Source organism: Octopus bimaculoides, chromosome 2 (genome assembly GCF_046866305.1).
Source record: "Octopus bimaculoides isolate indiv1 chromosome 2, ASM4686630v1, whole genome shotgun sequence".
Lineage (NCBI taxonomy): Eukaryota > Metazoa > Mollusca > Cephalopoda > Octopoda > Octopodidae > Octopus > Octopus bimaculoides.
The window spans coordinates 124,345,385-124,363,243 of NC_142929.1; the positions used below are offsets into that span (position 1 = coordinate 124,345,385).

At 32.7% G+C, this 17,859-nt stretch overlaps 1 protein-coding gene across 1 annotated transcript in view; it reads right to left on the bottom strand.

Annotated features, from left to right (window-relative positions):
• The window catches only part of LOC106882438 (mitochondrial adenyl nucleotide antiporter SLC25A25), an 88,219-nt gene that overhangs the window by 15,692 nt on the left and 54,668 nt on the right, over positions 1 to 17,859 (bottom strand). Inside the window, exons 4-6 of the mRNA XM_014933119.3 lie at positions 14,489 to 14,600; positions 9,954 to 10,112; positions 9,628 to 9,768 (exon numbers count right to left, since the gene is read on the bottom strand). Coding sequence (XP_014788605.1) covers positions 9,628 to 9,768; positions 9,954 to 10,112; positions 14,489 to 14,600 — 412 coding nt within the window. The remainder of the gene's footprint in view (positions 1 to 9,627; positions 9,769 to 9,953; positions 10,113 to 14,488; positions 14,601 to 17,859) is intronic.

Sequence of the window (17,859 nt, forward strand, 5' to 3'; positions counted from 1 at the left end):
AAGGACTATATTTTAAAAGCAGACAACTAAAAAGAGTTAGTTGTCTGTGGCAACATTTTAAACACAAAATTCAAAAGCAAATATAGTCTATGCACTTATATACCTAAAAATCATGGGTGTTTTTATAGTGTCCATTTTTCCCTTAAATGATTGATAAAAAATACTGATGTATTTTGAATAGTAATGCAAACCAGACATGACTCACACGAAATAAACACTGAAGTGGATCATAATAACAGCATTTAATCAGAAGCAACAAGAGTTGATATTGGTTTGAACTATTGTCAATAAGGAAAGAATCATTCACAATAGTATATTCAAATATAAAATAGCAAGTTACTTAGTAGTCTAGAAAATATATTAAAAAAAAAAAAAGTTGAAACAAAACAACTAATTTAGCATGCCCTACATTTGAGACCAAAACACTCCTTACAGGGCGTACCTGTTCCTTGTAAGTAGCAGGATTTTGACTTATAAGGAGTGCAGGTGATTTTGTCAGACCATCATCCATGATGCAGCAAGCAGGAAGCTTGTTTGTAGCCAATATTTCTGAAAAAGTTTACAACAGTGAAAGTTTCCAAGTCCTTTTTTGTTTAAAAAAAAAAAAAAAGCAAAAGCAATCCTTTGTATAAGTGACAACAGAAAAATAATTAGAAAAGTAAAAGAGAACAGTGAAGAATGGTAAACCAAGGCAACAGTAACCAGTAAATTAATAAGAACAGAAGTAGAAAAGTTGTTCAGATAATGTGGGGATATTTAGACTGCACTGCAAAATCTTATAAAATAGGATATCTACATCTATATATATATATATATATATATATATATATATATATATATATATATATATATATGTATGTATATATATATATATATATATATATATATATCTTCCAATTTTAAAATAAGGAATAAAGAAATTATTAACACCGTGTTTTTATTGGTTCTTTTAATGTTAATATGTCCTAACATTGAGTAGGATTTTCTTTTAAGTATTATTTTATTAAAAACACATCAAAATAATTTAATATGGTAATTTAGATTAGTAAAAAATGACCTCACTTAACTACAATTTTGCTATTGCATTCCAAAGTATTTCGTATGTGTGTGTGTGTACATTCATACATACACACACACATACACATAGAACAGATAAGAGATGAGAGAATAAGTGTTTATTCCATCCGTTTACAACTTTTTTATAATCATATTAGATATATAGATATTACATCACCATTACACGTATATAGATATATATATATATGCATAGCCAAATGCATAAACTAGATGGAATTTACAATAGTATTTTTGTAACAACTGAAAGTTATTTCTTTGAGAAGGGGTGTGTCTATGCATGTGCGTGTACACACACACACACACTTCTTAAAGTTATTACTACTTTTCAACTGTTACAAAAATATTATTGTAAATTCTTTCCAGTTAATGTATATGCCACTGAAAAACTTAATTGCTGATTTACATTCAATATCAGAATCCCAAAGCCTTTAATACTATATGTAATATTACCTTATATACTATATTATATTACCTCATCAGATAGACAAGATTTGAACTAAATATTCAAAAAGTCCTAATTCTGAAACAAGACCAGAAAGTTTGGGGGGAGGTGTTTAGTCAATTACACTGACCCCCAGTGCTCAACAGGAATTTTTTGTCAACCCCAAAAGGACAAAAGGCAAAGTCAACCTCACCATATTAAATTAATATTAAATGCTGGTATGCATTTGCACAAATAAATTCTAATTATATGTTGGTGTGCTCCAAGCCTTGAAAAGTAAAATAAGGGACTATTTTGTAAACATGGAAATTAAATCTGCCCGTTAACTTTCATTGCTCCTCAAAAAGTCATTGAAAAATATTGAAATATTTTTAATTTAAGAACATTGGAGCTAACATTTGTTAACAAGTTTGAAACTTGAAAACATTTAACAAGTTTGAAGTTAGAAAATTTAGCTTTTTTACCACATCAGGATGTATATGTACTAGTGGTCTTACTGGGACAAAAAAAAAAAAAAGACATCATATTGATTAGTTACCTATCACAGAAATTGTTTTCCTTCTTTTAAAGAAGATAAGAAGTTTTAGAGGATTCAAATGAGTATAAAAAAAACTGATTATGAAAACTAGTAATGCCAGCACTGATGGTTATGAAAGTGATAATGATTATGCTTGCGTCAATATTTTCAAACATAAAGTAGTATAAATAAATTCAATCATCAAATTGTATAATTTTTCTATAGATTAGAGTTATTTGAATATCGTTATTTCAGGTAAAATAAATTGCTTCTATATACTGACTAGACATGACGTTGCTTACAATTGTCTTTATGCATTTTCCTTTCCTCTTATACCTATTTCAATCACTTCTCAAACCCCATACTAAACACTTCAACCAACCCTTCCTTCTCAAAACCACAACCCTCTGGAATTCAATCACTATTCATGCCTTTTCTTTAACCTTCATTCTACTTAAGTTCAAGCTGAATGTTAACTTCCTCCCTATCCCCTTGGGATTTCTTTTTTATTAATAAAATTTCCAGAAAATAATCAAGGTAACCTGTACACAATATCAACATTGGGTTTATATTATTCCATGCGTGTACATTTATGAAGAAAATGATAATACATACATTTTCAATATTTTTCAATATATCTAGACACAAATCAAAATACACAATGTTGTGTGTGAATAACAGGTATCAAACTAAAGTATTACAGTTTAGACACAGCCAACAAGTTCTTTTTATTAAATAGCTATTATTTCAGTTATTTCTTACCTACATTAAAACAACTATAAAGAAAAGTGCACAAATATCCTTGAAAGAATAAAGAATAGTGATATTTGCAGGAAAACATACAACGTACATTAAATAGTATTCACATCTCTTATGATAATTACTTAAAACTGTATTTTTAATTTATATTTTGCTCATTTGAGTTTACTATTTTTTGTATTCAATTTAGACACTTGAGAAGTAACTAAAAGGATTAATGTAGCACCTACAATATACAGCAGTTTCAATTAATTACCGGAAGTAATTATTATGCTATCATATAGCTAAAATACAACAGGATTTATTAATCAACAAACATCAAATATTGCTAATATTTGATTCTTCAATACACCATAGAATACATTTTTATGTAAATCAAATTGCTGAATTATTTCCCTAGATACAAAGGATTTTTATTTTAATTCAGTACATTGAACTCACAGAAAGAGACAATTAAGCAAGCCCTTTGGGACTAACCTATTTGGTGACAGATGTTTCAGTACTAAGAGATAACATATTTGATTAATGTCATTATTCAAAGATACAAATATCAAGTGATATGAAACAATAATTTACCTTATATATTGAAAATGTAGCTTTGTATGTAAAGTTTTATGGAGTTTTTCATTTGGTAATTACAAGCAAGGGAGGTAGTGACAAGTGACCAAGGCCTTTGGCAATATACCATGCTTAAGAAGACCTGTCAAGTGAGATAATAGTCACAGCTAATACCAGTGTCTCATACCTGGCACGTAAAAGCACCCACTACATTCTTGGAGTGTTTGGTGTTAGGAAGAGCATCCAGAAACCATGCCAAATCAGATTGGGACCTAGTGCAACTCCCCAGCTTACCAGTTTTCGATCAAACCATCCAACCCATGCCAGCATGGAAAACGGATGTTAAATGATGATGTAGATAATAATGATGTTCCTCGGGTACTTGACTGCATCCTATTTTCATAACCAAGAACAATTTTATGTATTCTTTTATTGTATCAGTTTTATATATTCTTGTATTTTTTGATAATTCCTGCAGTGGTTCATGCTCAACTAATAAACATAATATGCATCTATTTTTCTGTATTGTACACAGCCCATCTATTAATTTCTATGTGGTGAAATATTGTATGCTAAAGTCACATTGTAACTGACAATAGGGCTACCTCTAAATGATTCTGTGGTTTTCTATGTTTGAAGAGAAATAAGCCATTCATTTTCCATTTCTATGTCTGTTTTCACAACCAGTACATGTATGTATCTACAATCCAGCTGAGTAAACATTGAAGTTTTTACATCAACTCAGTTGTTAAAGCAGTAAAATAATGGTCAAGCTTGCTCAGAAGGTACAAAGGCAAGGGCAATAATCCTATTTGCTCTCTTCATTATGAACAGAGTATTTAGTTAAAAATACAACATATGTGACAGTGCTTATGCAATAAATATAACTAATACAATAATTAGCTTCAAACACAAAGTTTAGTAATTGAATAGTTTGACTATAACAATTCTTGAATTTAAAAATTATCCAGAATGAAAAGCAGTTCTCCATATGAAAAATTTCTTAGTAGTAAACATCAATCACTAAATAATTTTTCACTCAACTAGCAGCACGAAAATGTACTGGACTCTTGAAATCAATGCTAATTTGAATCAATAAGAAAAAAAACAATGTAATTACAAAATAAGGCTTGCTAGAGTTTTGAATATAAAAATCTTGATTGCCATAGTCAGAATTTTGAAAGTTTTAATGGTTAGAATGAACTTAGTTTTTATTTCTAATCATTTCAAATTTAAGCCTAAGGCCAGCAATTATGAAGGAAGGTGGAGATCAGTAGGTACTATCAATTCCAGTACTTGATTGGTACTTTATTTTATCAACTCTAAAAGGATGAAAAACAAAGCTGACCATGGTAGGACTTAGACTCTAAATGTAAAGTCATTTTGTCCTATGCCCTAACAAATCTGTCAACCCACTGTACTAGTTCTGATGTATAATGAAACCTGAATGTTACAGATCATAGAAATCTTTGAGAACTATTAGATTAGAAATGTTAGTATTAGCAACAAGAATTCAATAATTCATTAGGGGTTAATAGATCGTATTGATTTCAGTTTTAAAAAATTTGTTAATAAACAGCAGTAAATAAAATGAAAACTTTCAATGTTCATAACAAAAATGCTCCAGAAACAGTTTGTACTAAGAACTGCATCAATTCTAGCATTCTGAAGTATATTAATGGAATAAATATGCAGTTCAATAATCTATTATGGAAACCTTTTTTTTTTAAATCAAAAGAAACACTCTATATCTTATTCAATTAAGCAATAGATTAATTATATATGAAATTGTTAGAATATGTGTAATGACTGTTTACAGGGAAGTAAAGAAGAGAAAATGAGTAATATAAAGTGGATAAATAAATGAAACATTATAGGTAAAGTAAAATATAGTTAGAATTAGAGATTTCCCTTCTGTGAAAGCTGTTATATTTTTCATATCCACAGTGATTTTTATAATCACAGTAAATTAGTATCTTCTCCATAAAAAATAAGGAGAAATAAAATGAAATTATTTGAGTGAAAATCTCATCAGAAGAAAAACAGTGACAGTGGGGAAGGGGAGAGGGGGAGAGGGGGGAGAGAGAGAGAGAGAGAGAGAAAGAAAGAGAGAGAGAGACTGGGTTATTTTTTTCTTTCTAGCACCAAAAATGTCTAGTCATTTGTATTGAGATGTGTATATGAGTTCCTTCACACTTGGATTTTTCAACTTTAAAATAAATCAAACTATACAAATAGAGCAAATGGTATATTAAAATCTATGTAACCCACAAAGGAGCTGAAGGTTTATACTCAAGACTCATTAATAGTGTTAAACATAATATTTTAAAGAGCATATTTCACAATGATACAAATATTTTCTTTATAGGATTGTATATAACATAAAGGAAAAACAATTTCTCTACTGCTGGTATCACAAATAAACAAATCTGATCTACTCCATGAAAGAAAAATCAACACCACCATCAAATGAGCTGGCAACAAGAAGACTTACTTCCTTTCTTTCTCTCTCTCTCTCTCTCTCTGATAGGACAACTATACAAAATGTTATTAATAAATGTAATGCTCTATGATAATAAAACTAAGGTAATAGATGCAGAAGACATACAACAATTAGCAATCCATTGGCAGTACAATATCATTATGATGGTCAAATGTTAATATTTGTAGAACTTTTACAGAACAAGTACTTAAAATAAGAATGGCTGGATAATTGGCTTGCAAAGACAATATTTAATAATGCAGTCATCATCATCGTTTAACGTCCGCTTTCCATGCTAGCATGGGTTGGACGATTTGACTGAGGACTGGTGAAACCAGATGGCAACACCAGGCTCCAATCTAAATTTGGCAGAGTTTCTACAGCTGGATGCCCTTCCTAACGCCAACCACTTAGAGAGTGTAGTAGGTGCTTTTACGTGTCACCTGCACGAAGGCCAGTCAGGCGATACTGGCAACGGCCACGCTCGAAATGGTGTCTTTTATGTGCCACCCGCACGAAGAACAATAATTAATGTAATTGTTTTTGATGTGGAAGAGAAGAAATTGTTCAGTGTCATATAAAAATATTACTCTCGCTAACTTTGTTTGACCTTCATTGCAAAATCTATCAGAGAATTACAAACATTAAAAATCTAGAAGAGACTTGAGTAAAAAGAGAGAAAAAAAAACCTTGCAAAGAGGACAAGTTATAGTTAGTAGTAGTTACAATAGTATAAGAGAAATGACCTTGATCTGTAAGTAAGCATTAAAGCAGACTCAGTTGTGTGTAGTCAGTACAAACAGTGGATAAATAAGAAAGTGAACTGAAACTTATACCAAACTGACATTGAATCCTAGCTACAATGCAATCACTAGCTTTATTACCTAATTTGTGCTACTTATCTCTAGTTACTAATTGTGCAGAACTTAACTCTAGTGAAAAAAGTCATGAACTACTGAGATGGTTCACTAAATGTAGGTATGTTCTATTATTTAGCTGGCTCAAATAGCTAATGATTGTATTGTGGCTGGGTTCAAGAGAGAAGGAAGAAATTTTGAGAAGTACTACATCTACAGGAGACAGTAGATGCAGCAATTCTCTAAATTATGTGCGAAGTATGATACAGTTTGGCAATAAAGAAGAGTCATAGATGTAAATAATGTGCTGTGATTAGAGAGGAAATAAATGAATGTAGGCCAATGGATACATATAGCTAACTTATAAGAAAAGTTAAGCTTAAATGATAAAGTACCAAAGACACTGGGCTAGCATATGCAGGAAAAATATTTTACATGCAATTTGAATGATGTAGGCAGAAGAAATTCACTGGACATACTCAGTGGAAGTAAACTAAAAAAGACATCAGAAGAAGTAGTAACATCAAAGCTAAGATGAGATGACACAGAATTAAGATATATGACAAGATACTGTATAGCCAATCCTCCAACCTTTAACAACAAAGCAAAGCAAATGTTAAAATCATGATGATGTTTGATAATATCATGAAAGTGAACATTATTGCAACATTTATCAAAATACATAACTGAATGAATGAAATGACTGAATACTACTATCAAATTAAATACAGAACAAGATCCACAGCCAAGAAAATCTCCAAAGACAGAAATATTACAGGGAGTAACTAAACCAATCATTTTGTGAGATATTGCTTCTATCAAATATTCAAAACTAAAGACTTAGTTTGGCAAAGACAGGATTTCTTTAAGATATCAACTTGCACAAGATTGCCTCAAGTTCTGTGATATAAATTCTAAAATTTTTAAGTGTTCATACTGAAATTTACATGCTCCATCAAATTCTATGTAAGAACATAGGTTCCAAACACCAGCTGAATAATGAAAGTCAATTACTTAACTAAACTATGTTAAATTTTTAATTATTTTCAAAGTTAACAAACACACAGGGAGTACATTTTATTAAGAATTCAATCAGAACAGTCAGAAAGGATTAATAATTTTAAAAAGATATGTTGTAAACATAAAATTTGGGAAATTATTTTGCTTTGTTCAAAGGCTAATAATTAACTATATGTATTAAATTAAATACCGTAAGTTCAGTGCAAATATAGATCAGATAAACAAATTCAACCAATATTTTATAAAAATTCTTAGGATGTACAGAGCTTCAAATTTGAAAAACAATAAAAAACAAAATACTCCTAGTCAAATCAAGTTTATTGTAATTTAGTAATATTTTGCAAAATGACATTAAGTACGAAAATATTTCTCCAGTAACTATTAATCTAGATGCTTGCATTAAACATTCCCTGGAATATTTTTCCATGCTGGTCCTTATCTTTGCTTTAGTTACTGTATAATATTTTTTAAAAAACCCCAAAATTTAATCAAAATAAACATTCAAACACAGAGAAACTTAATAAATTTCTATAACCAGTGAAAATGCCCCCTAAGATAGTGTTTTAAAGAAAACCGAAGAAACTTAAGCATCTTACACAGTTTAGCAATATGGAACAGCCATTCAGCAGAACAAAAACACAAGATGAAATAAAGTAAATTTCAAGTCCCACCCCTTTATAAATAAGCCTATAATGATAACTACTGAATTCAACTATTATATTTTAAAAAGCTTTATGCACAATATAGGCTGGAAACAAAGAAATTCTGAAAGATCACAGAAAACAGTCCTATTTTTATCATAACCAAATTCAAATTTATACTAGTATTTGGAAACAAAAGTAACTTTCTGTGTTTACTATTCATTATGGTTTTCATATAAAATCTAAGTAGAGTATTTTACAGCAGTAAAATCTCAAGTGATTCAAATTCAAATAAATCCTTGTTACACCTTACTGTGTGTTTCTCAAGAAGCAGGCCACATGAGACACAGGTGATCATCAGGTGGACTAAACTTCTAAAAAAATTTCAAGGTAATGTTTTGTTAGGCATGTCATTCAGAAAGTCCTGTAAGCCATAGTTTGCTCATGACTGTTCTAAATTATAAACGAAATGAACAGATTTTCACAAAATTAGTAAATTCTTGTTGACACAGTTATGCTTAATCTAAGAAAACGTTTTGTTTTCTTCAAATATTATTAACTCACCATCTCTCTTTATTCAATATAAGACTTCAGTTGAAGTCACAAATCATTTCAAAACTGTATATTATGTACATAATGTTTGTATTTCTACTTGTAGTAAAAGAAAAAGTAAAAAAAGTAATTTAACTAAACAGTCTTGTCTTCAGATCACATCTGAAAGTTTATTTTAGCCTTCCATTAAAAAAAAACAAGATAAATGATAGAAATTCAGTTCTACTACTACCATAGACCCCAACTCCCCAAAAAGCTGCTAATCTTTATCATCAGGAATGTTTGTAAGAATATTCCTCCCTTTTCTAATAATAAAATATTGAAAATAGACAAAAAAAAAAGATGAACAATTTGAAAGGAATTAGGGGGAAAAAAATCATTATAAGATAATTTTATTTTCAGTTACATACTTATAGTCTCTAATAAAATAATCATATAGCTGGCAATGAATTACATTAAATAAATGTTGGATATAATGTATAATTGTAGCATTTAATGAAACAAGTACATGTTTGGATCAAAACAGATAGGGAAAAAACGGTAAGCTATTTAAAGACAGAATATATAAATATAATTTTACTGAAGTGTGAATATGTATGTGTAAATAAATATATATACATACATATACGCATGTGAGAGTGTGTGTGTGTGTGTATGTATATGAGAGAAAGGAGAGGAAGCGAGAATGAGAGAAAAAGAGAAAAAAAGTATATATAACTTACATTTTCATAGAAAGAAAATTTAAGAGCAGATTCTGGGGCAATTTTGAAAACATTGATCCCATTGCCTCGCCACAAGGATTTGACTCCACCTTCTTCCAACATGTGTTTGAAACCTGAGCGAATTCCAGATTTTCCATGCACCTGTATTAATTATTCAATTAAAAGACAGAGTAAAAATGAAAAAAAAAATTGAAGCAACAGTGAATGAATGAGTGAGTATGAATGTGCTAGAACAACAGGGATATTTTACTTTAGAAGTATTAAAAAAAAATGTACCAAAGAAAACACTAAGGAATACTGAAATACACTTTCAAGATGGTTATTACCTGTTGAAGAACTTTTAGTCTGTCAAGGGGTGCAGTACACGTTCTTGAAACAGCTCCAGCAGTGCCTCCTGCAACGAGGTAACGCCACCACATGCCTGACTGTAGCTCTTTTTCTGTAAAGTCATCTGGTACAATGACATTTTCTCCAATGTCGATTACCTGGATAAAGAGTGATGGACAGTATTCAAAAATGTTCAAAGGGTCAATTTTGGCAAAGAGCATGTGTTGAGGGGCAAGAAAAAGCGTTAGCATACTTCAACTTGACCAAATAGCACTGTTTAGTGGAATTATAAAAAAGAAAGGTACATAAAACAATCAGGTAGTAACAGAGAGTGATAGCACATCAGCTGTAAAAACTGAAGGCCTGTAGCTGGTAAAATAGTATGTCCTATATACTACATATGCTATCTTCTCACATGCTTATATGTGAATGAGATTTTGAAGATAACACAGAATTAGATATGACTAACAGTTCACGTCATGAAACATGTAATGGAATACTTTAACAATAGTTATATCATTGGCTTATTGCACAACCATTAAAAAAAAAATTTTTTTTTTAAGGATTATATATACAGATAAAAGATGAATAAATTGAATATTTACAAAAATACAGTATTTTATGAAATTACAACTTAAATTTTCTGTGTAGCAAAACAAGAGAATTGAGCTGGCAGACATTATCTAACTTCATTTAAGAAGTTTCAAAGTCTGTTTCTTAAATGTCAGTAAGTTATCTGTCTAGAAAACTCTCCTTTTCCCCTCATCACACATATTTTTCAATTTATTCCAATTAATAAAACTGCTTTAGAAAGCAGATAACATTCTAAGTGTCCCCTCATTTTAAGCGTCACATGTATTTAGGGGAATACAATATTAATGATGGCACTGTCACAATTATCAGATGAGATTTATTACTTTTGATCAGAATTTAAAATAGCAGGCATAATTAACAAGTTTTCTAACACGTGTATTAATTACTAAAATAAAAATAGTGAAATAGTTAAGGAGATAAAATAGTGAACAGCAAGCACCAATGCCACTGAGTGCTTATCTTCTGCAAGTTTATCCATATACACACAAACACACACACATACATACATACTCAAGATATATATATATATATATATATATATATATATATATATATATATATCTTGGGTATGGTAGATGAGTTCAGCAAAAATTTAGATTCAGATGAACATGGTACACACAAAAACTATCTTCCCTGTTACCCTTCCTTTGATACTGCTGCACCTCTTATGTGTCCATAGCTTACACTGGGTGATGTAGTTTCTACCTATACCTTTTCTACAGATCGAGTAAGGCCATCTACCTGAATATATCTTAGGTCCTGGTAGGATTATAATGGTAGAGTATTTACCAAGACGCACTCAACCTGAGTTCTGGGCTATCAACACTGTCGAATTCCAAACAAATACCAAAATTATCAAAGTGTAGAAAACAACAGTTTTATTGTCATGAAATATCATCATCATATTTTTAATATTATTATTACTACTATTATGACGACGACATTGGTTATTGAAATACTGGGGACAGCATATTTGGTGTCATATCCAGAGACATATTTATCTCAAACGCTATTAAGACTGGTACTAAACAACAGCTTTAAAATCTCTGTTCTTCAACGTCAGTGATGATATTGTTATCATAAGAAAAAAAGTTAACACCTAAAGTGTTGCAACTCTCCTGGTTGTTCTCTTTTAAGCTTAGACAAAAGAATATTTTATTGCTATGGCAGTGGAATGTCAAACTAAATACCTAATATTTACATCCCTCAATATATTTGGTTCAGATTGGATTAAAACTGACTGTATCTGTCATCACCTCAAGGTCAATAAAGACAAGTAAAACATTGGGGTTAATTCAGATGAATATATTCATCCTTAGAAATGTATCATTTAAAAAAAACCACTACTACTACTACTACTACTACTACTACTATTAAAAGTTATTAAAATAACAGACTATTATATATACACCTTATATAATAGACTAAAAAAGCATCAGACAAAATGCATTGCAGTATTTTTTCTGGTTCTTTATATTCTGAGTTCAAATCCCATTGAGGTCAACTCCACCTTTCATCCTTCTGGGGCCAATAAAATCAAGTACACATCAAAATACTGGGGCTGATAGTGTCAACTATGCATCCCCTCAAAATGGTTATTGACATTTTGTTCATCTTTACATTCTGAATTGAAATTCCACCAAGGATGACTTTGCCTTTCATAATTTCGGGGTTGATAAAATAAGTACCAGAAAAACACTGGAGTCGATATAATCGACTTACCCCTCTCCTGAAACTACTGGCCTTGTGCCAAAATTTGAAACCATTATATAATGGACAGTGGAATAGTTAATGTTGAACAAAATATTTCACAGTATTTAATAACAATCATTTACATTCTAAGTTCTAATACTACTAAGGTTAAATTTACCTTTTGTTCTTGGAGGGGGTAAAATAAAATACCAGTCAAGTGCTAAAATTGATATAATTAATTGTTCCATCCCAACCCAAATTTGTGGCCTTATGTATTTTTAAGAAATTATAATTATTATTACCAACACTATTACAGTGAAAGGATGATCAGTTACAACCTGTTTTTGATCTTTCCTCAGTAAAGACATCAGACACCATGTTATGACATTCATCTAACATATGAGAATGGTGAAACATTTACTTTTTTTTTTACCAAATTTGAGCTAATAATTGATCATTTGTTTCTTTGGATTAATGTCAATATGTTCTAGAAGCACATGGGTCTTCATCATTATCATTGTCACTATTCCATGTGACTTAACAGTGTTATCTTAAAAGGTAGGTTGTTTCTAAATTAAATTCAATGTACTATCATGAGGGGGGCAATCTAAAATAGATCAAACAGAAATCTCATGAGGAAAAGCTGAGTCACACTTCAATGAAAAGATATCCAGAATTATTATCTTATTTTACTATTTATAGATATGCATTTACTATTTTTAAAATATTAAGTGAATTATATAAAAATGTCAGCATGGAAAACAGATGTTAAAGGATGATGATGAATGTATAGCTATTGGTGCTTTATTTCTTTTAAACGGATGATTTATTGCAGAAAAATAATCCATACAAAAAATTATATTTTGTTGTAAAATGCCTTTGTTAGAAATAATATGAATTACAGAACCGCTAGAGATTCACTTGAAAATCTGCCTCAACTTTCAGATTGCAGATAACCTATTTGTAAATACCTTCTCTCAGTGTTCGGAGGGCCAAAACTCCCTTAAACTCTTCAGCTTTTAAACTGGCCATATCCAGCCCAAATATTCTGTTTCATGTCCAAACTGGCCAGATCCAGCCTCTAACACCTAATTCTAAAAATAAACGACCACATCACTGAAATCTCAAAGCTACAAGATAATGTATGATTAATTCAAACCAATGTGAATAGATAAGCAATACATTTAAACAGAAAGATTAAACAAACAGGCAACCATTGGGGTAGGTGTTGTTCTAGCTATTTGAACCCACTTGCCATGCTGGGGCACTGCTGTTGTCAGTTATATTTATCTCACCATATTATACTGAACTTGGGTCATGTGATTAAAAAGAATTTGCTTTGTAATAAGATTACCTCAGGTTCAATACCACTGCACTGCAGCTTTTCTTCTATCATATCGTACCAGATTTCATTTACAAGAGTTTGATAAAAGACAAGGTGCAATGCAGTGATAAGCCCAAAAATATTTAATTACGAAGCAAATTTCTTAACCATATGATAATGCCTACCCTCTGCTCATGATAATTTTTTTTTTTTTTACACAAAATTAATACTTTTATAAAATTCTATTTGACTGGTCAATCCGTTTTACTTTAGTGAGCAGGAAAATCAATTTTACATATTTCACAACATCACAGACTTCATACCTTAATATTTTTGTTATGGGCTAAATGGTTTCAATATCAACAAAAACTGGGCGATATACCATACTTGAGAAGACCTGTCAAGCGAAGTGAGGTCATAGTTGTGGCTGATGCCAGTGTCACGTAACTGGCACCTGTGCTGATGGTACGTAAAAGGCACCCACTACACTCTTGGAGTGGTTGGCATTAGGAAGGGAATCCAGCCATAGAAACCATGCCAAATCAGATTGGAACCTGGGGAAGTTCCCCGATTTACCAGTTCTCAGTCAAACCATCTAACCCATGCTAACATGGAAAATGGACGTTAAATGATGACTGTTGGATTCACTTTTGTAATGGGCTACATTTAACACTAGCACACACACACACACACGCATACTCTCTCTCTCTCTCTCTTCATACATTCATATTTCTCTTGATAATTCTTGAATCAGGAAAATCAATTATCTTTCACTTGATACAAGAGACAGTTATGAAAATAAAGTTCCACAATACCAAAAGAATTAAACATGACATTTTAAATTTGCTTTATGGAGTGGGGGGGGGGGGAGAAAGAAATCAAAGCTTTTCTATACATTATTCATGTAATAACAAAGTGACTCACTGTAGAATGCCTCCAATAAGCAATAATGTCGTGGATATTCTGGCTTGGATGAAGAAGGAGATATTCACGCCATTCGTCCCAATCAATTTTTAAAGTGCCATCCTTGTCCATTCTTAAAGAAATAAGTAGAAAAGAAATATTGTAAAGCAATATTAATATATACCTGAAAACAAATGACAAATGCTGTTTAGATTAAAAAGAATATACATTTAGAACTTATTTGAAGTAGGTTGCTATCCCATTCGTCTATTTGCTTTATTTTTCATCACTGTCACTGTTTTAGGATCTATTTTTACCATCTGCAGGAGTCCAAAAAGAGTATGTCAGGTTGGATTTTTCTACAACTGGATGCCCTTTCTGATGCCAACCCCCACCAGTTTCCAAATAAGGGAATAATCTCCCAGTCTATAGAACAACAAACAGTCTAGACATGCTTACATGGAGATCAGGAAATAAATTACATCAAAATGAGCCTTTTGTTTACAAAGATTAGACATGTCAAGAAGCCTGCACATGCTTTCATAGTGGACTGCAAACAAATGACATTAGTGAAACCACTTTTACAAACCAGCAAGTAAAGCACATATGGAGATGAGGGAAATACACAATCACTCATACATATACACATGATGAGTTCCTTTCAGTTTTGTCTATGAAAAACACTCACAGAACTTTGGTCAACCCAACATTTGTTCAAAGTGCAGGGAAACTGAACCTGAAACCATGTGGTTGAGAAACAAACTTCTTTGGCATGGTTTCTTTGGCTTGATCCCCTTCCTAATGACAACCATTTTATAAGATGGACTGAATGCATATTTCATTGCACCAACACTAGTGGGGTCACTGTGTAGCTTGGTGTGTTGGAAAGCCAAAATCTGAAGAAAGGAGCAAGAACAGGTTTCTTGCTGTATAGGAGATACATTGCTACTAGCATTACATGATAGCGGGCGGGAGTAATTCCAGCAGAGCTAGAAAGAGAGATAAAGATGGCAGTGACAAGGTGTCAGGGGAGCCCTCAAGGTATAAAAAGCTAAACAGAAGTGAGTGGAACAGGACAGGAAAAGTGGATGGGTAGAGGTTGCAAGAGTGTATGAGGAGAGAGAGTGAAGATTAGTAACAAGCAAAGATGGATGGGGAATGAATATGATGTATGGTGAACAAGGTTGATAATAAATATGAGTGGGAGGGAAAGTAGGAGAGAGTAGCTGATGGCAGAATAAGGTGAATAATGGTGAATATGGGTGGAAGGGTGATTGATGGTATATGAGTTTGAGGGAAGGTACGAGAGGTGATTGTCAGTAAAGAAAGTGGAGAGACAGATGAAGTACACAGGGTGAGAGAGAGAGAGAGAGAGAGAGAGAGAGAAAGAGAAAGAGAGAAAAAGAGAGAGAGAGAGAGAGAAAGAGAGAGAGAGAGAAAGAGAGAGAGAGAGAGAGAAAGAGAAAGAGAGAGAGAGAGAGAAAGAGAGAGAGAAAGAGAGAGAGAGATGTACAGTGAATGTGTGATATGTGAATGGAGAGGGACAATGTTAAGAATGAAGGATGGATTTTAAGTGAAGTTATTCTGGAAGTGAGAAAGATGTAATTCTGTTCTCAGTTACAACAGCAGTATACTGCAGTTATGCTAGTAATGGAGGGATCAGTGATAGGGGGTGAGAAGGTAGGAGGGAAGGGTTCACAAGCAAATTGGACACAATTTCCAGTTGTGTATGTACACATTTCCAGAACTTCAGCTTCTCTGAAATGAGTGGGTCTCCTCAGAGGCATCTCAGACCATTGTCATTTCCTCTGAGTTCAAAGTTTTGTCCCATATATTTTTCTGGATTTCCCTCTTTCACAAGTAATCAGCAATTGTTTATACAACTTTCTTCATCAATATGAATCACATGTCCATACCAGCACAGTCTTCTCTTTTGCACACCACATATGATTCTTCTTATGCCCAACTTTCTCTCATCATATTTGCACTTTGTTGTACACACAAACACACCGATTATGCACATCCAACAGAGCATACAAGTTTCATGTCTTTCTAGTTTCTGCATGTCCTCTACTTTCAGGGTCCATGTCTCAATACCATGTAGTAATGATGTTCATATACAAGCATCATGCAATCTGCCTTTCTCTGAGAGAAAGTCCTTTTTGTTACGAACAGAGGTAATAGCTCTCTGAGCTTTTCCCACCCTGTTCTTATTCTACAAAGTATACTTTTGAGAACATCCTCCTCCACTGCAAATTTGGCAATACCTAGGTAACAGAAAGTATCTACTATTTCCAAGGATCCTCCTGGGTATTCAAGAAAATCTATTTCCCATGTATTCTTAGTGTCTATTGCTCCTGTACATTTGCCACATACAAAGTCTACTTTCTCTATGAACTTACCTATGATGTTACTGCACCTATTGTGTTACCAGTTTGCATCAAGTACAATGTGTGGAATTTCTACATACTCTCTTTCTACATACTGAGCAAAGCCATTTCCCTGACAGACTCAGACTCTCGCTTGTTTTCCCCACTAACTAAAACTTCGATATTTGCTAAATTAACTTTCAAACCACTTGATTCCAGGCTTTGCTCCCAAGTATCATCATCATCGTTTAACATCCGCTTTTCATACTAGCATGGGTTGGACAATTTGACTGAGGACTGGTGAACCAGATAGCTGCACCAGGCTCCGTTTCTGATGTGGCAGAGTTTCAAAAGCTGGATGCCTTTCCTAACGCTAACCACTCTGAGAGTGTAGTGGGTGCTTTTACGTGCCACCGGCACGAGGGCCAGTCAGGTGGTACTGGCAATGTCCATGCTCAACTGGTGTTTTTTATGTGCCACCTGCACAGGAGCCAGTCCAGTGGCAACAACCTCACATGAATGTTTTTTCCCGTGCTACCGGCACAAGTAAGGTGACACTGGTAATGATCACACTTGAATGGTGCTTTTTGCATTCCACCGGCACGGAAACCAGTCAGCTACTCTGGCAGCAATTACGCTCAGATGGTGCTCTTAGTGCTCCACTGGCAAGGGTGCCAGGGAATTTCTTTTCTAATTCTATGGGAGATTCAGCTATAAGAACAAGGTCATCAATATCCATGGGGAACTGGTCTTATACCCCTCTGTTATGACCTGAAAACCTAAGCTAAGGATCAGGCCCTGATGAATTTACTTGCACACTAAATTCCTCAATCCTTGTTAACATTCACCTTACTGACAGTGCCTCTCACAAGCCATTTGTCTAACCCTAGCATCATCAGCAACTACCAGATTACACAGTGAAGGGCCCCTGTTAAAGGCTTTCTCCAGAATGATAAATGCTAAGTACAGCATCTTCCTTTCAGCTAAGTACTTCTGCAGTTGTCTCACCAGGAAAACAGTATC